Below are 26,168 nucleotides of genomic sequence, written 5' to 3' on the forward strand. Positions count from 1 at the left end.
AATGTATCGTGTTATAAAAGTTGAAATTATACAAACACTTAGGGCCTTACCATTAAAAATATTTAGACAGTGTTATACATTTTAGCTTAAATGTAAGTCAACCCTTTTGTAACATAACAAATGCTCGACGCGGATTTTGAACAAATCATGGTCATTGAAACATTATTATGCGTTGGCTTGCGAAATGTAATCTTTACCAATACTTAATGAATTATTTATACCGAAAGCATTGTGGTGATACATATTTATGGTAAAACATATAACCACGTTGATGTCAATAATATCAATCAGCGGTCAAAGGGTTAAAACACATGTTTAACTAAACGATGTCTAACAGTATTTTTTGGAGTAATACAGTTAATTCTTATGTGAAAATTTATTAAAAAAATATAAGTTCTTTGTGATAACATCTCAGCTTTGCGTTAAATATTCTTGAATGTATTTCGTCAGCTTTCTTTACATTTATGTTATATTTTAGGTTAAACTGTAGAAAGTGGAATAGCGACTTACGCTAAATACGTTTTGTTGTTGGTTTTATGTAAATTTTATACAGATATTATCTAAATATAGGTACTAAATGAAAGTAAAATTGCCGTTTTATTTTGATCCTCAATTAAACTAAACAAGAAATAAATAGGTCTTGATAGATAAATGTTTGTGAATCATAAGTATGATTTATATAAATTTTATTTGATTGAATGTGAATAGAACAACTGCGATGACTTCCGAGAGGGGATTTCGACTAAGACACTATTCAGTCAGTCGAGTCTCGAGGTTGCTTGAGATGTTCGCGATTACTTCTATTCGGTGACTGAATTTTGACGTGAATAGAAGTAACATAGTCTAGTGAATGAGGTCATTGGAGCCTCAATAGCCGCTGTAAAATCTCAATTCATACTCGCTTCTGTTCTTAGGCCAGCAAAGCTCCCGCTGCGAATTTGTAACGGAAATAAGCGGCGGATTAAGAAATAACATTGTTTGATTAAATTACTGTTAAAACTCATGTATATTTTTATCTGAAATTCGTGTTCCCTAGTATTTCAGTGACTATTTATATTGTCTCTATCGTCATTTCAGCGAGCCTTAATTTTTTAGTACAAAGAGATGCTCGCAGCCTCCATTTACCGGTAACGTAAACACGAAGCGGGAACGCGTTTATCCAGTTTGTTTACGAAGCCCAAATATTGATTCAATATTTTTAGCTGGTTAGGTGACGCAAAACAAAAAAAGAAAATCAATCCCATAAAATAACCTTGAAACAATTGAATTAGAGATATTTGCGTATGTAATTTTACAGACTATTCGAAATATTTGACGATCGATTATTTAAGTTTTACGATTCAGTTTAATGTTGGTCTCATTGACGTTAATGAAAGTCCAGTGCGCTAACAAACGCTACAATGGCGCGTGGATCTCGTGATGACATTACATTGTTGCTTTTAGTGTCATATCCAATCCTATACATCTCGAATATTCCGAATGTTTGTAGAGTATGCAGCATATTGCCGGTTGTGAATTGGAATTGTGGCATAGTGATTGTATGCGGGGAGCAATGTTGAGATAACTGCTATAAGTGTTGTCTAGGCGCGAGGGTCAGGGCGGGCGGCGGCGGAGTAGCGCGGCGCATGCGCGCGGTCACCACTCTCGGCAGCTCGCGACTCCGCTCAGTGGCGCGACGGAAGGCCCGGTCGATTACAGATTCCTTCAGGGACGCGGGTTATCTTACGATATTCAAACCGTGTACTGACCCGTAAAAAATTGTTAATGTTCGTTTATATTGCATGTTCAAAAAGAACTTTATGCTGATTCCTTTGGTACTGTGGTGTGGTAATGTTCAATATTTAAACGGAAAATTAATCGATTTTGGTATTTTTTATTAGTGCTTCATGACAATCTGTGACAAGAATGGAGCGCCTATGATTCTTCGAAGTTCTTCGACACCGGAGTGGGTAAGTTCATTTTTTAATTCTTTATTTGATTAATGGCCACTTTATTAAATAAAAATTTTGTTTACTGAATATTTTCCGAGTAATCTTTTTTACTTTATTTGTAATTTAAATAATCTTTCAATCGACGTCTCATCTCTGTTTTAAGTAAAATGAATGGAAACGGAATATGAGAATCGTTCGTAAAATAGGCGTGTGATATTAAGACATTTAAGTAACACATTCAAATTTTTTTATGAATTGCAACATCCTTCTTGTATATAAAAAAGTTTTACGATTTTGAGGAAATATAAATCAATGTATACGCAAGGTATAAAGCTGTCACTGGGAGACGTGTTGCGAGACGTATTCTTCTGATGTGCGCCGGGTATTTGTAAACTATCTTCTATGATTAATTTGTAATAAAACGTTATTTAAAATACATGTTCCATGAGCTTCAATATTGTTTTTATCAAGCTTATATCTTATCATATTAATATTATAACTGCGAATTGTGGATGGATGGATGTTTGTTAGAAGGTATCTCCACAACGGATCACGATGAAATGAATGAATTGGCATAGACAGAGGCGACAGCTAATTAAAATAGTAATTGGTAAAAAGTATATAAATACTGGTCTATTGATTCACCGCTACCCATCAATAGTGGAGTTACGAAAGTTGGGAGTAATTTTTTTAGATGAAAGAAGGCGAGAAATAAAAACGCAACAGTCACGTTAATTTTAATGTCATTCTAAGCAATCAACAGAATTCAAACACACTATCAACTAATTTGGTAAAACATGATGATTGTTTTTGGAGTTTAATATGGATTTTTTTTATATCATAGGATGGCAAACGAGCAAGCGGTCACCTGAATCCGCGTAAACAGCAAAGCGACCGCTGCCCATAGACATCCACAATTGCAGATGCATTGTCTATCTTTAATCGACAGAGGAGGGGATTCACAGAAAGATGATATATCCTCTTCATATGCATCCCCTCCTCTGTCAAATCTACTTCCCCTTCCCATCCTTTCCTTATAACAAAAGGGTGGGAAGGGAATGTAGAGTAAAATTAGGCCTCCGGCACCATACTCATCAGTCGAAGCGCGAAATTGCTTCTACTTCACGCCTGTCTTTTGTGTGGTCGTGGTATTTCACCGGTCGACTCGGCCCATTCGTGCACCCAACAAATATTGTTGTTGCGGGATCTACCACTGTCGAAAAGGAAGACGTCAAATGTTAATTTATTGAATCTTTAGGGCGTTTAACGACTTTACATTTACGTATCGTAATAAAACAGCTAGGTAATATCTGTATATTAAATCAATGGTGTCCTAATTTTTAAACAGTCAACCTAGCCACTTATGGATACTTGAAAAAAGATTTTAGTTAAAAAGACCAAATCAGCGTTTTGGTCGTATTTTTTGAGCATCTTAAAAATCTTCTCGAAACAAAGGAATATTTCTATGAGAGCAGGCTCTAAGTCGCCCTCATTCGAGTGGGGCCGCTGAAACTTCGATAAATATCTCGAGTAGCGACGGTGAGTGCTTTGGGTTCTTTCTCTTTCCTAAGCCTGAATGCAAACACAATACAACACCGTCCCAGTTTAATACTTTTTTGTGTACAGCGATTTATTTTTGGCTTAGATTAATTGATTGATTGCAAGTATCAAGATTTTGCAGTTTATTCATAAAAATATATGTTTTCAAAATTGATCGATTGCACCTAAGGTTTTTAAACAGCTGATTATTTAAAAGATGACGAGTTCCTCTTTGTCGTTCGTGTCACCATTGTTTTAAGTCATTATTTATCAATTCCTAGCCTGTCACCTGTCACCTCTCTTATTGTTAAAATATTCTCACGGTAACCGTTATCATAAACGCGCTACAGTGTATTCTGCTATACAGATTATAATTATATTTATATCATTACTTTGATGATACCCTTTTGAAAATGTTTATAAGTTATGTTGGTACCAGTAAAACCTCAAATATCCAACTGAACCCTATTTATATGATAAGTAACAAGAAATGTGTTACAAATTTGCAAGAAGCTCCAGTGTAAACAAATCGTGTTTACATGAAGATAATTTGAGTCGACTCTGCCAGTTTGCATATCGTAAATATCAAAAACAACATGCTGTATACTATTGTTTTATCTGGGGCTTGAACAATGCTAATTGAATAATCAAAGGTCACGTAATGGGCTATGACTTAAGTATCGTATCCTAAGTTACGTATTGAAATTTTAATACTCAAAATATACTGTTTACAACCAGGGTTACTAACAACGCTTTATTGTGAAAATAAAAAAGCTTTGTATGCGTTGAACGAAAAATTTCGACGTGTTTAGAAATTGAGAGTGTAAAATCGAGCTTCGCATGGAATTAATTAAACTTGAAACGAAAGCGTGACATTCGGAATTATGTTTCGCGGAAAAGTAATGACGTGGGTCGTGCGTGTGACATATTGTCATTTGAGAGGCGGACACATGTACAGACTAATGTACTCGTAGTAACGGAAGTTAAGATAAAATCGAGTTGTTTATGCTCATATTTCTTAACTTTTTAAAAGTGATAATGTTCTATTTGCCAGGATAATCAAAATAAAAAACAAAAGTCTACTGGTATTCTTTAAGTTATACAAATAAAAATATGAGGATGATTTTGTTGTATAATTCATGGGAACATTTTGTATGTTGGGAGTTCAGAAATAATTTGAAATGCTTATGAAAGTGTCCGCGTTTTCGACATGTGTATTTACTTCATAATCCCACGGTACAATACTGCAACAATTTATTCAACAGCACGGAAATTTGGCAATCTCGACTACAGAGCATCTCGTTAGGTGGGATGTGAACGAGATTACTTTCAATCGTGATAAATCAATTCATTTGTTAACTATTTAATTGTAATTCAAAATTGATAAAGATCGGATATTGGTAGTAAAACTTAAAATTTAAATACAGGCATGCGCCTACCTCATTTTTGCACGCATACTTGTACTATAGAGTAAATGAAGGGCGTAATGTTTTAGGAGTTTGTAGAGGAACATGTATTCATTTGTGCAAATCAACCATTCGACAAAAATTAATTACCTTCTAGCTTAAAATTAAGTTTTTTTTAGAATGTCGAGCCTTTGTGACATGAAAGTTTGTGTTGCCTTGTTAACTTTAAGCGTTCGTTATGATATATTATTATGCGGATCAAACGAGCTTTCTGTTGACAAACGTTATTTTATCATCTCTATTAACACCTGCGCACAAAGTACAAGTCCCACACTTTATTAAATGTTTATGGTAGAGTGGCGACTTTTATTTGAGTGAAATTGGTATTAAACGTTCAAAGATGTTGTGTTTGCGACGTACATACGTGTTAATTGAATAAGGAGTGTTAAGTAATACGTGAGACTATTTCAATATTTTACACGTACTGTGTTTTATCAGTTAACGTATAGTTCAAATTTATGTACTCTGAACACGCCTTCTTGGTATTAGTAAAACGAATGGGACGTATTGTCAATTAAGTCTTAATATTTCTTACCTCTAGAAACAGTGATTGCTACTAGCGCATACCTTCAAAGAGAAGGACTAGTAGTTATTTTTTTTTGTTTTTAAATAACAATTGCTTTTTTTACTTGCTGTTGGATAATTGAAAAGAGGGAGTGTACAAAAAAGATTTTTAAATAATCTCGAAAAGCTTCATATAAAATCAGGCCAGTTGCAAATTCAGCTCCTGAATTGTTTTGTCAAAAGTTGTAGCCTCAAACACAACGTGTTGGCAACTTTTGACAGTTGCGGAATGAACAGTCCCTGTGCTGTAAACTCTTGTATCCCAATTCATGTTTGATAACTAAGCTAACTTGTGTGACAACCTCATTCATATGTGTGAGAGAGTTTGAGGTTGGGGACTAACAGTTTAGATATTATGTTTGTAAGCTGTTTTTTTTTTTTATTTCATAAGGTGGCAAACGAGCAAACGGCCACCTGTATTCGCTGAAATAGCGAGGCGACCGTTGCCCATAGACATCTGCAAATGAAAGGGACGCACTGAAAGAGGATATTTCTTCTTCCTATGCGTCCCCTCTTCCGCCAAATCCACTTTCCCTTCCCATCCTTTCCTAATAAGAAAAGGATGGGAAGGGAAAGAGGACTAAAATTAGGCCTCCGGTACCACACTCATCAGACGAAACGCGGAATTACTTCCACTTCACGCCTGTTTTCTGTGTGGTCGTTTATAATATAAACTAGCTTTTTCCCGCGACTCCGTCCGCGCGGAATAAAAAAAAAGAAAACGGGGTAAAAATTATCCTATGTCCTATTCCTGGTTCTAAGCTACCTGCCCACCAATTTTCAGTCAAATCGATTCAGCCGTTCTTGAGTTATAAATGGTGTAACTAACACAACTTTCTTTTATATATATAAGATAAATTTATTTTATTTCTCAGTATTGAATTGACGAATTGCATTTTGTTTTTTTTTTTATCAAATCGGATTTACGTCAATAAATTGATTTTTTACTCGTGGTACTTTAAAATGGGGAAAAGATTATTCATGTACTACAGCTGTGTAAACCATTTCATAAATAATAAAACCGTTGTTCTAAATTCACAGACTATTTGAAATCATACTTTTATGTCTTTTTATTACTAAAAACAAAGGAATGTACAATGTTTGCTTTTTTATTTAGCTTTGTAAAAATAAATTGCATTCGCGAAAAATGTAACTGTACGAGTAAGTATCCCGTATGTTTGATGTTGGCCAGTTATACGAGTACGGGATCAAGTCGTGGAATTTGCAGCATTCGCTACACAGCCAAGCTTCAATACTACAGATTCTGAGTAAACATTTGTGTAATATTAAATGTTTTTAACCTATTTATAAAATATGTTACTAAACAATCTTAAATTATCAACCTGCCCTTTTCCCTGTGAAGGGTCACCCACTATGTACTACTCTCTCTACTCCATACTATCAGCCGTCATATTATATGAATTCACTCCTTTCTTACTCACAGCCTTTTTCACAAAATCCATCTAGACTTTATTCTTCGGTCTAACAATCTCACATGCATAAACAAAATATTAACATCACCAGTTTCGCTAGTTCTTAAATACGGCGTTTTGTAAATAAAATTTACATAATTACATGTTATTTTATAGGTATTTCATAATAAGATATTTTTTTGCAAAATTAAGTGTACTTAAGAAAACTTATAAGTTAAAATATATATAAATTTTAACATTACCTTTATTAACAAGTCCTTGGACTAGTTTATATAATTTTTATCAGCAAATTAAGTATGGCAACCTTAATTTATATGACGGTTGCATAAAGGTAAGTTACCGGATACATTAATCATGAAATGTTTCGTACATACAAATGTATGTTTTTCAAGGTATGTAAATGTTACCAGGAATAAATAGTAAATACACGGTCAGCATCGGAGTTCGTAAGCGTAACGCCTAATAATTAAGGCAGGCATAGACTACAATTCACCAGAGTGGTCGCTCTATTATCACTCTCAGTGATAAAAAAAAATTATCTTTACAACACATCTTCTATATTCACACATTTAAGCTTACCTTTTCATCCTATACTATAAAAAATCCTTTTTATTTGTGTTTTTTATCATTATAATAGTCGAGTAGCTTCTTAGTCTCGGTGCTTGTTAGAATAAAACAAAAAAAAAAAATACCTAAGATTAACCTCGGTTCATAGAATAAATATTAATCTTTCATAAAAACAGGCGTGTCTGTTCCAAATACATTTCGCGGTGATTGATGATGTCCGAAAATGTAGTTTTTATTAGAACTGAACTTTTTGTAATATCCTCGAGACGGAAAGAAAAGGGGCAAAGTCTTTTGTTAATAAAAACAGTATAAAGTCAAAGTTATATCCAAAGTTTTATTCCATGCGTCTTTGGAAGTTGAGTGTTAGATATTTAATCTTATTAATATCATAAACTAGCTTTTCATTTTTTTTACCCGCGACTCCGTCCGCGGAATAAAAAAAATGCACACAAGATAGAAAAGTTCCTATGTCCGTTTCCTGGTTCTAAGCTACCTGCCCATCAATTTTCAGTCAAATCGATTCAATCGTTCTTGAGTTATAAATAGTGTAACTAAAACGACTTTCTTTTATATATATAGATGTGAATGTTTAGATTGATGGATGGATGAATGGATGGATGGATATTTGTTTGAAGGTATCTCCGGAACGGCTAAACGGATCTTGATGAAATTTGGCACAATGTAGAACACAGTCTGGATGAACACGAAGGCTATTTATTACGTTTTCTTTTAATCCCGCGCGGACGGAGTCGCGGGCGACAACTACTGTTTTTATAATTCACGCAGAAAGCTACTAAGTAGCAAAAGACTGTGACTTTTAGTCGTAGAGTACAATTTTTACCATATAATGGGTTCATCTATAGTTTAGGGTATAGCTTTTAAAATACAGATATACAGATTTCCATTGGTAGAAATAGATAATTATTTTGTAAATCAAGTAATACCGATCTCAATCACTCATTTTTATTACAAATATACTGAAAGCTTTGAAAATTACTCCAACGAAAATCCAACGTTGAATGGATTTAGCTCGAAATGGGTTCGCAGCGACGACGCGGCAAACACAATTACGTCCAAACGCGATCTGTCGGTGAGGCTCTCAGGTATTAAGCGAAAAGGAAAATTGACATATATAATATATAAATGGATGCTAAATGCACGTCACATTTTTAACACGTAGAATTCTTGTGTAAAATAAACAACTATTATTACAAACTAGTACTTCTTTTTACAAACAATTCATTCATAATTCATAATCAATGACTTTGTTAATTTAAAATAACTTTATTCACGTATACATTATTTGTCTAACACCTTCATCAGATCGCGTAATTTCCTTAATATCTATAAATCAACTGTGCTTAAAATTTAACCAAAAAGAGTAGTCCTAGCTAGTGTTTGAAGTCTGTTTCTTTCATTGGCTGAACTCGACTACATAATTTGAATACTGTCGTAGAGCAATTTTAAAGTTTCAATAAAACAAAAAAATCATTATAGGAAACAAACCTCAGTACACACTTTGAGTATATAGTTATAAGTACACAATTCTAAAGTTTTAAATCAACTTTACCATTGGTGTGGAAACACAATGCGGACAAACATAAATTTGTTTTTTATTCATGTTAGTAGTTGGTGTGTACCGACTGAACTGTAAGTGATAAAACTTTGATATCAATAATCTCTGTTGAAAGGCTTCTTTAATGTGTTATTAACAAGGTATCTGTTTTCCGTCATTTGAAGATCTTCCAGCTTAATTAAGCTGGAAGATCCAATTCATTAGAGGCTTTTGTTAGGATTTTCCCGAGTCAGTGAGTCGGGCCGGCGGAGAACGGACCCTATTCTATTGAAATCAAACTAGACCTTAATTACTCTAACTAGTGGATCAGACGTTAAAAATGTTTTTCCGACATTATTTAAAACATCAAATAACAAGATCTATTCAAAATGTTATAATAATAAGAAATTAATAAAATAACATCAAATTTAGAAATATTTACCAATTGCAATTGCACTTCATTCAATTAAGTTTAAAATTATTTAACATGTCAAAAAAAATCTAAGCTCTTTCATCGACTAAAACCGTTATTTTAAGATTGTAGTTTCTGATTAAATTTATTCATTCATAATATAACAGATGGTCTTTTTATATAATACTGCGATGTTGGGTGTCGTTGACCTACGTGACAATGTTTTTATTTCAATCCAAGTGTGGATACATTTCTGTTGTCGTATTAAGTAACGTTTCATCGCGAGCTACCGTTTACTTTACAAAAACAATCAAATAACGTAACAGCATTTTAACAGTTATTTTAACAACTATTATTGAAAAATAAATTTCAAATTATTTTTGTGAAGTACAGTGATAATGAAAATAGAACACGTGACTCGATACAAAATGCGGGCAAATCTATCTGTGTGCGTCGTCCGCTCGCGTCCATCTAGAAAATCAGGCATCGTGGAAACCCGCCTTAAGAACTACAAAGTGACAATGTACGGAGTGGTACCTACATGCGAATAATAATACCGAGTTTAGGAAAATAATATGGTTTACTCTCTAAAACCACGGCTAAATGTTTTTAATGGTAGTGAGCACATGCTGTAGGAATGGTGACCGAATGTGAACTGGTTTGTGTGAAATTGCTGATGATGGGAAAACATGTAATATGCGGTGTTTACACCGTACAGACAAAGTGTTTATTTTTGTCATTAAAACTGCTTTATACAAGAATTAATGCTATCGTAAAGCAAGGTTCATTTTCTATTTTAATTATTGGAATAAAATCTTTCGCGGGACAACGAAGCATTTTGCTTACTAGCTAATAACAATTTCGTACTATTTTATTTCAATTAAAATGTTCAAATAGAAGCGGTATCTGTAGCTTTATAATGACTTTGCTTGGTGTTCTTTGAACGTTCAAAAATAAAAAGAATAAAAACTTCAAATTTTATTGCAAAAATGAAAAAAAAAAACTCGGTACATTCTTAAGAATTTTGCAGTATACCTGTTAATGTCCCTTATCTATAGTCATGACGTAACTTTCAGGTTCATAGTACCAGTCGAGTTCGCGCGTGCGTACAATTTGTTTGTAGATGAAGGCGGATTTCCGTGGCGTGCGCGTTCGATTCGGACTCGAGAAGTCCACCTCGTACAGACCAAAACGCTCTCTGGAACAAAACATTAGGCATATATTGTACTGTCTCGACTTATCCTAAAGGTCTTTAGGTACATAAGTCCATACAATAAATAATATATAATGAATAGAATCCTTAAATTCATTATAGGTGTTAATAATGTTTTTTTCTTTATTGGCAGGTAAATTGCGTGTTTATTTAACTGATATAATTATCGAATAGAATATTCTACAAAAATTCCGTAACAACACAGAAGTAACGCGAAGATGATCAGTGCCACCGGAAATAAAGACCTGGTTAAGGCTTGAAATAAATCACGCGACCAAAAATAGATTCAGGTTGCGGCCTTCTTCGGCAACTTAGTAGGGAATTGGAAGATGAGTTAATAAAGTCATGGTTATTACTAAAGATAATTTTTTACTATACCATCCGGTATTGCCCAAAATTTGCAACTCACTTCATTGTGTCTGCACACATGCACCTGGCATATACCTGGCACACATGTAATGGTGCTACGGCAAGTCGGTCAGGGTGAAGATGAATTGATGGTAACATGCGATAACTATGAATGTTTTTTTTTTGCCGTCTGTTTTCTTCTTGGCATGGCAAGAACTTTTTTATACAAATGGTATACAGCAGGTCAATTTTTATTCACTAGTCATATTTTGCGGCGTAGCCAATTCTAACAATGAATGTTAGATACGTACGTGTAACCAGCCGTCCATTCAAAGTTATCCATCATGCTCCAAGCGGTGTAGGCGCGTATGTCAGAGCCCTCGGCGATGGCATCCAGCATGGCGGAGATGTAGTAGCGGTAGTAAGTGACGCGGTCGTCGTCCCGCAACCCGCCGCGTGTCGCAAAGCCGTTCTCGGTCACAAACACCGGAGGATTGTTGTAATCATTTCTTATCTTCGTCAAAAGATAATAGAAACCCTTCGGCACGAACTAGAAGAGATTTTTTTATCGGTTAGCTTAAATAATAAAGTTATTTTAGCTTTAAATTAATATAAAATCCTTTGGTGTGTTAATTCCACGAATGAATTAACCGTTTTTGATAAAATAAAACATGTTCCATTAGAGTTTTAACTCATGGGTGATATCGTTATTCCATTCTTAGTTTAATATGATTTTTAGATATGTAAATAATATAGAAAATTACCATGGTAGCATTAGACTCTCCGATTTGCCACCGATCTCCGAAGTAAGTGGCAACTCCAAGATCGTCGTCAGTGGAGGGTGATTCAAACATACCATTCACCGAATCATTTCTGTACACGTAGTACGAGAAATAATGATTGAGACCAAAATAATCTGAAGTGCCTTTGATGAAAGCGATTTCTTCAGGGTTCAATTCCGGAAGCCTGGATCTGAAGAAGCCTTGTTCAGCACTCTTCCGCGCCACTCTTTTTTTCATAGAAGGTGGAAAGTCGCCAGTTTTAGAAAATATAGGATACGAATATATGGCCCACTGAAACGAAAATTCATACATAATAATACGTTTTTATGTATTTAATCTTAAAGAAATTTAATTTTTAGTGTAAATGAAGCACAAACCCCCGACGTATATTATATTTGCGCGTGAAACTCTATTATCATGAAGATTATTATCCGAAAATTAATAATTTTATTTAGTGGAATTTTTTTAATTGGTAACACAATATGCTGTACCATTTAACGCTACCTTGAAATAAATTTAAAAAACCGAGATAATTTTTGTATGTTAAAATTCACATAAAACGATATTGTAGTATGAGATAATAAATACATACATTAAAGTCATTTGCTTCTAAAGCGGCTTCTTTGTATTTTTCAAATTCGTATGAATAAAATTGAGCACTCAATGAAATGAATATAGCACCGTTCTGTTTTGGTCTAAACTCTTTATCGTATATGTGATATGCTTTCGCGTGAGCCAGCAGCAAATTCCTGGCACATATATAGTCGGCAACTCCTGGTATTTGAAGCATAGGAGCTAGTAAATCCCTGCCATAACCGAAGTCACAAATTTGTGCCGGTTCGTTTATCGTGATCCATTTTTTAACCTTATGTCCGAATAATTTAAAACAGACGCGAGCAAAATCTGAATACCAGTCGATTATATACGGATTCGACCAGCCACCCATCTTCTGCAGTTTCTGCGGCAGATCCCAATGATAGATCGTGACCACGGGTTCTATATTATATTTAAGCATTTCGTCTATCAAGTTATTATAGTACTCCACTCCAGCTTCGTTAATCTTGTCTGGGAATGCCGTGGGTAGGATGCGAGGCCAAGATAAAGAAAATCTGTAATAATCCAAGCCTAACTCTCGCATCATCTCCACGTCTCTCTTATACAAGTGGTAGGAATTAGCGGCAGTGTCACCGTTCGAACCATCTCGGATCGCGCTGGGGTTCGTATGTGTCAGGTAATCCCATATACTTTCAGTTTTTCCTGAAAAAAAAAATGACGGTGATTGAGTAATGGAAAAAACACCAAAAGGATTTTTAATTGAGAATTTATGATAGTTAAAATATGTTGTTTTTTACAATCACTACTAACTTGTTAGTTGCTAATGTAATTACATGTTTCAGAAGGACAACTTCATTAACAATTATTTTTAACATAAGTTCTAGAATTAGGTGATCTCATATACTTTATGAATTATAAATCTAAAATGTTAAGGGCATACAGGCCATAAAGTGTTCATGTACTATTCAAGCAGAATTTGGTAACAGTACAGTTTCACTTTAAGTAACAATTAACAGTTGAGTTAATTCAACAAAGATATGCTTACCATCTTCATTCCAGGCTCCTTCGACTTGATAAGCGGCTGTCGCGGTGCCAAAGCGAAACCCAGCTGGAAACTTTCTTGTACTCCGCCGATTTTGATACTTACTATCTACTAACACCACATTTAAGATGACGAAGAGTCTGAAAAGTGCGCGATTATTAGTCACTGCGTTGCGTTTAAGATCCGGGGGCTTAACACAAATTGTTCTTTGCGTCATCGACAAAATTTGTATTAGATTTGTACCACGACCCCTATCGGGCGTAGACACATTCGAATTGCTAACATTCTAATTTATATGTGTGATGTCTCAGAATCGTAAATGGAAATGACAAATGGCTAAATTTTAACATACAAATTATAACAGTCTTCAGTCTTTATGGACATTTGAAGCAAAGCTCAATTACAGTTTGTAAAGTTTTCTAACTTTTCCAACGATAACTTATTACACAAAATTATCTTATATCAAGATTTATATATTGATCTAATACAAAATCCTATTCGTGAAATGTTTTTACCTTCTTTTTAACTTTAATAATAAATTTATCGAGATTTACAGATGAACCTAAAAAAATTACATTTAATTTAGTTTTAGTTTTTTTTATTTGATTTCCAAATTTCGCAAATTGCTTTTTTAATTTGCAAACACAGCATTAAATAGAGAAATATAATCAATAATAAATGCACTTTTAAAAACTCACAGCAAACGTGTGTGCGAGCACATTTCGACCGCCCGCATTTACTCGCCGCGAGCGTTATGCCACAAATGCAAATTGTTGTTTAATTCCCAACGGTTTTATTGTATATTAATAATTTCCGCTGCAAGTTTATCACTAACTCACCATCTCTACAATGTAGGGTTACAAATAAACATTAAGTATTAACTAACAGCGGTAAGTATAACTTTACCGCTGTTAATTGTTACAGTTTTTAATATAAATTATACTTTACTCTTATTTTACTTAGGCTTCCGTCAACAACAAAAATTTAATCTTGTTTTTCGAATCATATAAGCTTAGTATGTTTGTCACTGTAACAAAATAACTTTTTCGTATGTAAAATATTGAATTATTTTTTTTTAATTTTAATTAATTTAATTTGAATTTTATTAATATTTCTATTAACCAATCCAACTAAGCTCTAGACGTGTGCTAGGATATTCGAACCGACTAAGTGATGGGTTGTTAGAACAATTTCATTTATATTAACAATATAAAACTTCAATTAACTGATTATTCAATTAGGCTATTAGCATTTCTGATTACTACTTCACATTTCATACTAGAATTTAGGTCAATAATGTTAGCTAAAACGATTTAAAATTTATTCAAGATAACTATTTAAAATATTAACCTTCACCATTCTTTCGAGGTTATAACAATAAAGCCTTTGATAAATTACTTAATGCACTGTAACGTACTTGAATATAACTAGAATTCATAAATAACACATGACTTTGATATGGTTACTAGTAGTGGCCCGCAACTTCGTTTGCGTGGAATTAAAATGTGGATTCTTTACGGAATTATCAAGAAATATATTTAAAAAATAACAAGTCTATCCCCACGAGAACCTTACATTTGTTCAGTACAAAATAGACTACATTTTTAATCTAGATGTAATCTATCTTTGTTCAATTTCATCCAGATCTATACAGTTGTTCTAGAGTTACCTTAGTATAAACATCTCGTCATCCATCCATCCATTTACATATAATGAAATTAAGAAAAATGTGTTTAAAAAATCAGTTTATTTATTTATATCTTAACACTAATAGCACATGTTACAATATCGAACAATGAGTAATTTTGAATTTAGTAAGGATGAATTTAAGTTCATGCCGAACTCCGAAACATTTTATGACATAAAAAGTGAGGAAATTCGTATGAAATTATACAAGTTAAAAAAACATAAAATAATTTGTCGTCAGATTAAAGACAAATTAAACAATATTACTAAAGGATTGATAAAAATTTCATTGTTGTGCAAACAGTAACAGTTATCGGCAACAATTTTGTGTTTCTTTGTTATTTTCATGTTAATTATTGGAAAAGCTATAAATTACTGGCGCCAGTCGTAATAAATATTAAAAAGGTGTGAATAAAATTAAGTGCACTAATTAATTGAATTGCACTCAAGTATGTATAATAAATCATATGAACCCGTTTGTAATGACTTGATAATCTTACGAGTCTAATCTTACTAATATTATAAATGCGAATGTTTGGATGGATGGATGGATGGATGGATGGATGGATGTTTGTTTGAAGGTATTTCCAGAACGGCTTTATGGATCTTGTTGAAATTTGGAAGATGAATATGGTAGAACACATAGGCTACTAATTAACTTTTTTATTTAAATTACGCGGTCGAATTCGCGGTTGACAGCTTCATTATCATAAATTCATTATAATATTCATTAAGATCTGTATATCTATTATTCATTTGTTTACCCTTTTTTTGTACATATAATACTTATCTGTTTTATCTGTATTCGTAACTTGGTACCTACAAATGAGGTCGTTTCGTAGTGGTAAGTAGCACCACGTGTTAACCTACTCAAAACGGATAAAGAGGGATAAATTACACACATATCATTTTAGAAAAATCCTATTACCTCCCGATGCTATAAGATCTTCTTACAGATATCATTTCACATTTAAATCGAATTATAATGAGGTTTATCCGTTAACCTTTGGTATTTAGCTACAAACGAAATAATAGTTACATATTGATTTCTACTTTTTTAAATATAATATTATGGTGTCTTCCGGCTTAAAATACAGTGATTATTAGCATATTAATTTATTATGAGCACAAATTCTTGTGATTTCAATTAATACACACATACATGTAAAGAAGTTAATTTTTATTATTAAAAAACAATATAAGTTATTTCATTTTTTAAGACCGGCATAGTGCAAATGTTCAGTGTCCCTCGTCGATGGTCATGACGTCAGTGTCGGGCTCGTAGTGCATGTCGAGCTCGCGCGTGCGCAGTATCTGCTTATATACAAAGGCGGATTTGCGTGGCGTGCGCGTGCGCTCCTCACTATCGTAGTCCACCTCGTACAGACCGAAGCGTTCACTGACAACGTAAATATATGTTCATTAAAGAAGTCGACAAAAATATCAATAATTATAATTAATAAAACCAAAACAGGTATACATTTTGATCCTGTCGATATTTAGAAAAAGGTTAAATATTACATACGTGTAACCGGCTGTCCATTCGAAATTGTCCATTATGCTCCACGCTGTATAGCTACGGATATCTGATCCTTCGTCCATGGCGTCTAGCATAGCGCTGATGTAATGTTTGTAGTAGGTGACGCGGTCTTCATCGTTTAGTCCTTCGTATGTAGCGAAACCGTTTTCTGTGACAATGACTGGAGGATTTCCATAATCTTCTCTTATTTTTGTTAATAATTTAGTAAATCCCCATGGAACAAACTTAAATCATATACGTTTTATTTTTATTTCTGATTATTAATAACAAGATATAGCATTTAAAAACTTGACAACACTTACGTTCGTTTTTTTCGATTCACCAATATTCCATTCATCGTAGGTATAAGTCATAACTCCATGGTCATCATTAAATGATGGCGTCTCATAATAACTTAAAGTAGATTCATTTCGATACACATACATTGTTGAGTAATGATTAAGTCCAAAGTAATCTGAAGAGCCTCGGACGTAGGCGATTTCTTCTTCAGTAAATTCGGGCAGCCTTGATCTAGGATATCCTTGTTCAATACTCTTAGCAGCCACAGCGACTTTTACAGATTTAGGAAAGTCTCCGCTAGCAGCAAATATAGGATGCGAGTAAACAGCCCACTAGAAAAAATAATCTATGTTAAAACTAAACAATGTCTAAAATAATATCCTTTTAACGTTTAGTTGGTTGATTGGTTAATTAAACTGTTAAACTTGTACTAATCGAAAATGTGAAACAAAATAAATATCAAAGTATAAAAGTTAAAATATAATAAAGATTAAAAGTTGTGAAGTTAAAAAACTCACAAAGAAATCGTTAGCTTCCTGTGCGGCGACTGCAAATTCTTCATACTCCGCATCATACCACTGCGCGCTCAGAGAAATGAAAATAGAGCCACCCTGAGTTGGACGAAATTCTTCGTCATAGATGTGATATGCCTTAGCATGAGCTAACAACAAGTTTTTCGCACACATATAATCTGCGACACCCTTAATGTTTAGAAAAGGCGCCAGCGAATTGTCTCCATAGCCATTGTAGCAAATTTGATAAGGTTCATTTATAGTGATCCAATCTTTAACTCTATCACCAAATAACTCGAAAACAACACGTGCATAGTCTGAATACCAATCAATAATATTAGGGTTGGTCCATCCACCCATCTCCTGCAATTTCTGTGGTAAGTCCCAATGATACAGTGTAACCATTGGTTTGATATTGTACTTGAGCATTTCATCAATTAAATTATTGTAGTATTGAACTCCTGCTTCATTTATTTTGTCTGGAAAGCTAGTTGGTAATATTCTGGTCCAGGAAAGTGAGAATCTGTAAAAGTCCAAGCCCAGCTCTCGCATCATCTCCACGTCTCTTTTATATTGGTGATAAGAATCATCTGCGATGTCACCATTTGAACAGTCCAAGACATAACATGGGTTTTCATGTAATAAATGGTCCCAAATACTCTCCGATTTCCCTGAAATTATATGTTTAGTATAAAGAGCTTTTAGTATAAAGTTTACAGAAATGTTAAAAAAAACTTACCATCTTCATTCCAAGCCCCCTCGACTTGATAAGAAGCAGTAGCTGCACCGAATTGGAATTCATCGGGGAATTTTCTAACTTCGTGCCGAATATTATCAATAATTTTACTTTCGACAATTGCTATGGAGGCACATACGAGAAATCTGTTAAATTGAAATTATTTGATTAAAATACCTTCCTAACATTGGGGTACAAATCTTATCTAGAACTAACAGAGTCTTACAGTAGTTGCAGTAACGCCATCGTCTGTTTTTTTTTCCTTTAGACGTTTCAACCGCTTTTTATAACGTTCTGTTACTTTTATCACTAACATAATCTTATAATTTCAAGAGCACTACATAGCTGTCATCCCTATCGTGAATAAAATTTACTGCTGATTCCACATGTTTTCCCTCCCGTTTGTCGTAATTTCATCTTATCAACTTATACAAGAGCACACAAGTAGGGTTCGCCATTCATTAAGTTGAATTTAAAATAAACATATAATTTTTTAAAAGTCTTACTAAGTAAAGTCATTTTTTTTAACTTCTCGATTTAATTTAGTTTTATTAACGTACTTATATGAAAAATGTCTTGTCAAAAATTGATCCCGATAAGGAAAGAAAAAGATAAAAAAAGATAAATTTACTTCACATTTAGGTATAAATAACAAAGTCCTTATAACAATAGCAGGATTAATTGAAAATCGTCAAGATAGTGATAAAAGTGTCATGCAGAGCATCAATAAAGCTATAAATAAGGCTGGTAACGCTCAAAGTACGTAAATTCACGCAATGGCGGATATACAATTCCTGTAAGTAGTCATACATTATCCTCATATGGAGACCACAAAATGAAAACAGGCTTATTTTTAAAAGAAGTTATAAATCATATTTTAATATTACAGCCTTCTTGTGTCTGCGACCATATTTATTGTTGATGGTAAAATTATAAACCATGTTCGTCACGAGGTACGGAAATTTCCTGACGATTTTCTTTTCGGCACCGCCACCGCTTCTTACCAAGTAGAAGGAGCGTGGAATGAAGACGGTATGAAGGCTTTAGGCTGTCTTTTTTCCTACCTACAGCATTAAAGTAAATAAAAGAACAATGTTAATAAAATTTGCAGGGAAATCCGAAAGCATTTGGGATCACATTACCCACGAGAATCCATGCGTTACAAAGGATTGTTTAAATGGTGACATCGCTGATGATTCTTATCACCAATATAAGAGAGATGTGGAGATGATGCGGGAGTTGGGCTTGGACTATTACAGATTCTCACTGTCCTGGCCAAGAATTTTACCAACCAGCTTTCCAGATAAAATAAACGGAGCAGGAGTTCAATATTACAACAATTTGATTGATGAAATGCTCAAGTACAATATCAAACCAATGGTTACACTGTATCATTGGGACTTACCACAGAAATTGCAGGAGATGGGTGGATGGACCAACCCTAATATTATTGATTGGTATTCAGACTACGCACGTGTTGTTTTCGAGTTATTTGGTGATAGAGTTAAAGATTGGATAACAATCAACGAACCTCACCCTGTTTGTAATTTTGGTTATGGAGATAAAACAATGGCTCCGCTACTAAACATTAAGGGTGTTGCAGATTATATGTGTTCGAAAAACTTATTGCTAGCTCATGCTAAAGCATATCACATTTACGACAAAGAGTTTCGACCTACACAGGGCGGTAAAATTTTTATAGCGCTAAGCGCGCAATGGTACGATGCTGAGCATGAGGAATTTTCAGTTGCTGCTCAGGAAGCTAACGATTTCTTGGTCAGTAATATTTTATTTTAATATCAATGTTTTATGATATGTAATAAGGGCTTTCTTGAAAGAACTGGTATTTTTTTGACAAGTAGGTATCTTTACATTTCGTGTACTATCTACTGCTTTGAAAAACAAACTGTTTAATGTCAACGGCTATCACTGATTCAAAGATTCGGACATAATACACACATATTAAATTACGTACCGTGGGTTTGTGAGACCAAAATATTCGTTTAAAACATTTTTTTTTATTATTTTTTTTGGTCTTGGATACCAACTGTTAGTTATTATCATCATCATCATCAACAGCTTTTATTTGCCCACTGTTGGGCATAGGCATTTCTCAATGCCTTCCACCGTATTATATATTATTATTATAATTATCATTATGTTATAGTATTATTATTATTATAACTAATAAAAATTATGAAAGTAAAATATTAAACTTAAATATGTATAATTTTATTTTAGTGGGCGATTTACTCTCATCCTATATTTTCGAAGACCGGCGATTTTCCAAAATCAGTAAAAGAAACAGTAGCCGCTAAAAGTGCTCAACAAGGCTTTCCCAGATCAAGGCTACCGGAATTCACTCAGGAAGAGATTGACTACATACGCGGTACCTCTGATTACTTTGGACTTAATCACTACTTCACAAAATATGTTTATCGCAATGAGTCAGTTGTCAATTATTACGAATCACCATCTTTTGAAGATGATTACGGCGTTATAATGTACACGTATGACGATTGGAAGATTGGAGAATCAGATTTCACAAAAGTAAGTGTATTTACATGGTCGGCTGACACTTTCCTTGAAGAAGTGAGAATTTCCTTTCTAAATCATTGCCAGATCTTTCGTCTATTTATTTGAAAAACTAACCAAAGTCCATCCATCTCATTGATATGTCAACTCCTCTAGCAATGTAGTACAGAATACTAATATAATAATAATAATAATAAGGGACAGCCCTTACGTTTTAGTATAGCAATATTGTTACTGTCACCAAAATATTCTTATTTCAGTTTGTACCGTGGGGATTCTACAAGCTTTTAACTAAAATAAGACAGGACTATGATAATCCTCCTGTGATAATTACTGAAAATGGTTTTGCAACACTCGGAGGCTTGAACGATGACGATCGTATTACCTACTACAAGCATTACATGAACGCAATGTTGGATGCCATGGAGGATGGCTCTGATGTTCAAGGATACACGGCCTGGAGTCTAATGGACAACTTCGAATGGCTTCAAGGCTATACGTCAGTATATATTTCATAGTACATACATAATATAAATTAGTATGTAAGTAACCGGCGGCTCCTTGAGCTGGATGCCAGACGCGACGAGTTGAAAGCTCGACCACCTGCGGCTATCAGCTATAATTACGTGAACGGTGTGCTCTCATGTCCGCAATGTGCGAGGATTTTTGCAAACAAAATTGGCTACATAAGCCACATGCGAGCACATCAACGTCAAAACCGGAGTTAAAGATAGTCGCCGTGGCCGATATCGGCCGGGATTACATCATCATCAAATTACTATATACCATAATAATAATTTATTATTTATACACATAGAAAAAAAAACATAGATAGAAAGTAAAATAAAACGTTTAACACGTAAATTTGTTTTTGATGAAGGATTAATTTAAGCTATTATTTTAAAGGCAACGCTTCGGTCTGTACGAGGTGGACTACGAGAGTCCGGAGCGCACGCGCACGCCACGCAAGTCTGCCTTTGTGTACAAGCAGATCCTGCGCACGCGCGAGCTCGATATGCACTATGAGCCCGACACCAACGTCATGACCATCGATGAGGGACACTGAACATTTTAACCTAATAAATAACAATTAAATGTCACTTTTATCTTTTTATTTAAGTCTACAAGATTATTTTTAAGTATATTTTTCATCACCAACAATTATACAATAACAGCAAAAGAAAAATAAAGTAACCACAAGAAATCTGAAATAATTACAAACGGCAATTATGTCAAGAAAAGTAACACGAAAGCACTGACATATCTTATCTTACTTATATAAAAGCGATTTTTTGAATGGAACATCCCTTGCCACCACACATGTTACAAGGTATCTAGAGAACGGCTCAACGGATCTCGATGAAATAAGGTAAAGATGCATGGCATACTCTGGAAGAACACATAGGCTATCTTATATACCGGAAGTGTGTGCGGTTCCCGTGGGATACGTTTGATTTAATATTTACTCGGATTACTCTGCAACATTTCGACATACATATCTTATTGAATTTGGCACAGGTATATAACAAAGTCTGAAATAACACATACTTAATATTCATCCTGTATTTATTTTTTTGGTTCCGCGGGGAAGAAGTCGCGTCGGTTAAATACCGCCGTGGACAGACTATTACGCAACGCGGCTGTGCGTGGCAGTAAGTTTCGAGAAAACCGCACTGTTGCGGATAGATATTTTTTTTATTTCCAAAAAAATATTTAATTTTATGAGCCCATTGGTTTGATGAGAAACTGCGTAAAAAATATCCATCGCAAGACATTGAATTTGCTTAAACTTAAATAATAGTTTTTAATGTTTCTAACACCTGCTTAACTTCGATCTAATAACTTTAAAGCTGTACTGAGTATAGCGAAAAAGAGACGTGGAGAAACAAAGAATAGCTTTCTGTGTCTCTCCACGGCTCTCTTATTAAAAATAATTAAATTCACAAATAATCGAAACGAATGTTTGTTACATTTTAAATATTTAAATCCATACCAAGTATGTTATGTAATAAAACATGAATGATAAATAGATCATTCAATCAATCAAAAAGATAAATGTCAAAGTCCAATGTTAATATTATATTTACTGATGCGGATCTTTTCTATGTAGGTGAAATTCATGGTCATTTGTCGATACTGAATTTAGCCCGTAACGTCCTTAAACCCTTGCCAATTTACTCTTTCGGGATATCCCTTTGTCCTTTTATCCCTGACTAGCTTTTACCCGCTACTCCGTCCGCGCGGAATAAAAAAAAAATAGAAAACGGGGTAAAGATTATCCTATGTCCTTTTCCTGGTCCTAAGCTACCTGCCCACCAATTTTCAGTCAAATCGATTCAGCCGTTCTTGAGTTATAAATGGCGTAACTAACACAACTTTCTTTTATATATATAGATATAGATTATGGGTAAAAAGATATACTGATAATCTGTTCTATAGTAAAAACATAAAAGAGTAGTATTGTTAATTTTTTTAGATAAATTAAATAAAAATAAAAGAGAAGGAAAAAATGTTCTTTTTTTAAGAACATCGATTTTTTTAAAAGTAAAAAATAGATATGATTGACGGTTAATTAGTGGTTAGACTTGTATTGGTAATGTTTTTACCGAACTAGGTCACATGAGTGTATTATCATTTTCTGTATCGCATTTTATTTTTGCTTTATTAAGTACAAATGATAACGATCGGCGAACAAAATTGTAACGACCGTAAAGACAAGCAGTAGTTATCAGAAATATAATTGTTCAGAATGGGATGCAAGTCCTTTGGTCGTATAATGGATGCTTTTTAATTCATCTCATAAGTATGTACCACAACACAACAAATAATATGTTGATGGTTGAAAACACAAAAAAAAAACAAAGTGCTCATAAGATAATGGTGAATTGTCAAGATAAATGATAAAAATGTCAATGCAGTTCGCTAAAATTGATATAAATAAGGTAAGCTACCTTCAGTGGAGGTAAAGTTTGCAATGGCGGGGATACAACTACTGTAAGTCTGTACACCTTATATTCCAAAATAAAAATTAATATAACAAGATAAAATATACAAATATATACTAAGTATACTGTTTTTGAATGAGATGTTTTTCCGAATAAGTTACAATTGCACTTTAATATTACAGTTTTATCGTCACTGCGTCCATAGTAATAGTCCAAAGTAAAATAATTGATCAAGTTCGTCATGAAGTAAGAAAATTTCCTGACAATTTTCTTTTCGGCACAGCCACCGCTTCCTATCAGGTAGAAGGAGCGTGGGATAAAGATGGTACGCACAATCTAATATGATATATTTACATACTCTATTTGAACTAAATACAAAGTATTGACAATTGTTAACAAATTTTACAGGAAAAACAGAAAGCATTTGGGACCATGTAACACACGAAAATCCATGCGTTACCACAGACTGTTTAAATGGTGACATTGCAGACGATTCTTATCACCAATATAAGAGGGACGTAGAGATGATGAGAGAGTTGGGATTGGACCATTACAGATTTTCTTTGTCGTGGCCAAGAATTTTACCAACCAGTTTTCCTGATAAAATAAATGAAGCAGGTGTTCAATATTACAATAATTTAATTGATGAAATGCTCAAATACAACATTAAGCCAATGGTTACCCTGTATCATTGGGATTTGCCACAAAAATTACAGGAAATGGGTGGATGGACCAACCCTAATATTGTTGACTGGTATTCAGACTACACACGTGTTGCGTTCGAGTTATTTGGCGATAGAGTTAAACATTGGATTACAATCAATGAAGCTCACGCCGTTTGCTATGCTGGCTATGGAGACAACGCGCTGGCGCCTCTTCTTAATATCAAAGGTGTCGCAGATTACATGTGTACAAAAAACTTGTTGCTTGCTCATGCTAAGGCATATCATATTTACGATGAAGAGTTTCGTCCAACTCAGGGAGGCTCGATTTTTATGACTATTATCGCGCAGTATTACGATACGGAACATGAAGAATTTTTACAAGTTGCTGAAGAGGCTAATGATTTTTCGGTCAGTAACGTACTTATTTTTACTATTAGCTCTTGAAAATACTATGATTCTAGACCAAGACGTCATACCGTAAAGAGTTTAAAATTGTTAATGCAACAAAAGCTTTGTTTACAAAAAATATAACGTGAACTTTGGTGAATGATTAAGGGGTATAGATACCTAATTAAATACGAAATGTGCTTTTCGTTAGGATAACTGCTATTATTATTTTTTTGTACAATCTGACTAATAATTGTAATTTCTAGTGGGGCCTTTATTCTCATCCTATATTTTCGGAGACCGGCGATTTTCCCAAATCCCTCAAAGAAAGAGTTGCCGCTAAAAGCGCTGAACAAGGATTTCCCAGATCGAGGCTACCGGAATTTACTCAGGAGGAAATTGATTACATTCGCGGCACATCTGATTACTTTGGACTCAATCATTATTATACAAATTTTGTATATCGCAATGAGTCTACAATGACTTATTACGAATCACCATCATTTGACGATGACTTAGGCGCTGTAATGTACACCTACGACGATTGGGTTATTGGTGAATCGGACTTCACGAAAGTAAGTTTTTTTATGATCAAAAGATTCCAGCGAAAAACATGTTATTCCTAACTCGGTTTGGTGCTCATAATTTAGGATGAGTCACTATTTAATTTAAGAAAGGTTTTATGTAACATGAAACAACATAGCTTAGTTTACCAAAAGCTTAGTTACATTTTTGGTTTTAGTTTATCACGAAAACTCATGGGCATATTTTTTCAGTTTGTTCCGTGGGGATTCTACAAGTTGTTAACGAAAATAAGAGAGGATTACGGCAATCCTCCTATTATTATTACTGAGAATGGTTTTGCTTCACACGGAGGTTTGAATGATGATGATCGCATTAAATACTACAGACATCACTTAAACGCTGTACTGGACGCCATTGAGGACGGATCAGATATCCAAGGTTATACAGCATGGAGTCTAATGGACAACTTCGAATGGCTAAGAGGATACACGTACGCACACTTAATAATGGTTACATATTTATTATATTTCTTGTTATAAAAATAAATAATTCGAATTCATTTCATTGACAGTGAGCGCTTTGGTCTGTACGAGGTGGACTACGAAAGTCCGGAGCGCACGCGCACGCCTCGCAAGTCCGCCTTCGTGTACAAACAGATTCTGCGCACGCGTGAGCTCGACATGCACTACGAGCCCGATACTGACGTCATGACCATCGATGAAGGACACTAACTTTTTCGTAACATAGTGTATAATATTATACGTAATTAAGTAAATGCGGTATAAATAAAACTTTGTTTTTATTATCTTATACCTATTAAACACGGAACGTTAGCGTGACTAAATAGGTTTTATTTAAACTGTTACGAAATCAATCCTTTTAAAGTTTAATATTTTAAATTATTTAAACATCGAATGGCCTTAGTAATATGAGATATATCCAAACCCTTGA

At 34.1% G+C, this 26,168-nt stretch overlaps 3 protein-coding genes across 3 annotated transcripts; 1 reads left to right on the forward strand and 2 right to left on the reverse strand.

Annotated features, from left to right (window-relative positions):
- Positions 1-10,477: 10,477 nt before the first annotated feature.
- On the reverse strand, positions 10,478-14,170 carry LOC123723639 (myrosinase 1-like). Its single transcript, XM_045686982.1, has 6 exons — positions 14,106-14,170; positions 13,411-13,547; positions 12,403-13,067; positions 11,793-12,101; positions 11,340-11,578; positions 10,478-10,665 (listed from the first exon to the last, which is right to left on the reverse strand). Exons 1-6 carry the CDS (start codon positions 14,141-14,143, stop codon positions 10,506-10,508), a joined length of 1,548 nt encoding a protein of 515 aa, XP_045542938.1. The 5' UTR covers positions 14,144-14,170; the 3' UTR covers positions 10,478-10,505.
- A 2,155-nt stretch (positions 14,171-16,325) lies between these two features.
- Positions 16,326-18,417, reverse strand: LOC106713689 (myrosinase 1). Its single transcript, XM_014506533.2, has 6 exons — positions 18,387-18,417; positions 18,164-18,306; positions 17,431-18,095; positions 16,936-17,244; positions 16,619-16,857; positions 16,326-16,492 (listed from the first exon to the last, which is right to left on the reverse strand). Exons 1-6 carry the CDS (start codon positions 18,404-18,406, stop codon positions 16,333-16,335), a joined length of 1,536 nt encoding a protein of 511 aa, XP_014362019.2. The 5' UTR covers positions 18,407-18,417; the 3' UTR covers positions 16,326-16,332.
- A 470-nt stretch (positions 18,418-18,887) lies between these two features.
- Positions 18,888-25,992, forward strand: LOC106713688 (lactase-phlorizin hydrolase). The gene is made up of 12 exons (XM_014506532.2): positions 18,888-18,956; positions 19,050-19,192; positions 19,272-19,936; positions 20,402-20,710; positions 20,956-21,194; positions 21,602-21,756; positions 23,638-23,689; positions 23,823-23,965; positions 24,049-24,713; positions 24,959-25,267; positions 25,469-25,707; positions 25,789-25,992. Exons 1-12 carry the CDS (start codon positions 18,937-18,939, stop codon positions 25,946-25,948), a joined length of 3,099 nt encoding a protein of 1,032 aa, XP_014362018.2. The 5' UTR covers positions 18,888-18,936; the 3' UTR covers positions 25,949-25,992.
- Positions 25,993-26,168: the final 176 nt, after the last annotated feature.

The sequence above is a fragment of the Papilio machaon genome, chromosome 1 (assembly GCF_912999745.1).
Source record: "Papilio machaon chromosome 1, ilPapMach1.1, whole genome shotgun sequence".
NCBI lineage: Eukaryota > Metazoa > Arthropoda > Insecta > Lepidoptera > Papilionidae > Papilio > Papilio machaon.

What these genes read in the sequence shown, in the direction of transcription:
- LOC123723639 (XM_045686982.1), bottom strand. Translation starts at nt 14,143, where the DNA reads ATGCGGGCGGTCGAAATGTGCTCGCACACACGTTTGCT. An exon ending in TAGAAGCAAATGACTTTAAT is followed by an intron (nt 12,102 to 12,402) that starts GTATGTATTTAT and finishes TTTTCGTTTCAG; the next exon opens with TGGGCCATATATTCGTATCC. An exon ending in GAATGGACGGCTGGTTACAC is followed by an intron (nt 10,666 to 11,339) that starts GTACGTATCTAA and finishes GTTTTGTTCCAG; the next exon opens with AGAGCGTTTTGGTCTGTACG.
- LOC106713689 (XM_014506533.2), bottom strand. Translation starts at nt 18,406, where the DNA reads ATGGCGTTACTGCAACTACT. An exon ending in GGGGGCTTGGAATGAAGATG is followed by an intron (nt 18,096 to 18,163) that starts GTAAGTTTTTTT and finishes ATATAATTTCAG; the next exon opens with GGAAATCGGAGAGTATTTGG. An exon ending in GTGAATCGAAAAAAACGAAC is followed by an intron (nt 16,858 to 16,935) that starts GTAAGTGTTGTC and finishes ATATGATTTAAG; the next exon opens with TTTGTTCCATGGGGATTTAC.
- LOC106713688 (XM_014506532.2), top strand. Translation starts at nt 18,937, where the DNA reads ATGGCGGATATACAATTCCT. An exon ending in GAATGGCTTCAAGGCTATAC is followed by an intron (nt 21,195 to 21,601) that starts GTCAGTATATAT and finishes ATTATTTTAAAG; the next exon opens with GCAACGCTTCGGTCTGTACG. An exon ending in CATGACCATCGATGAGGGAC is followed by an intron (nt 21,757 to 23,637) that starts ACTGAACATTTT and finishes GATATAAATAAG; the next exon opens with GTAAGCTACCTTCAGTGGAG.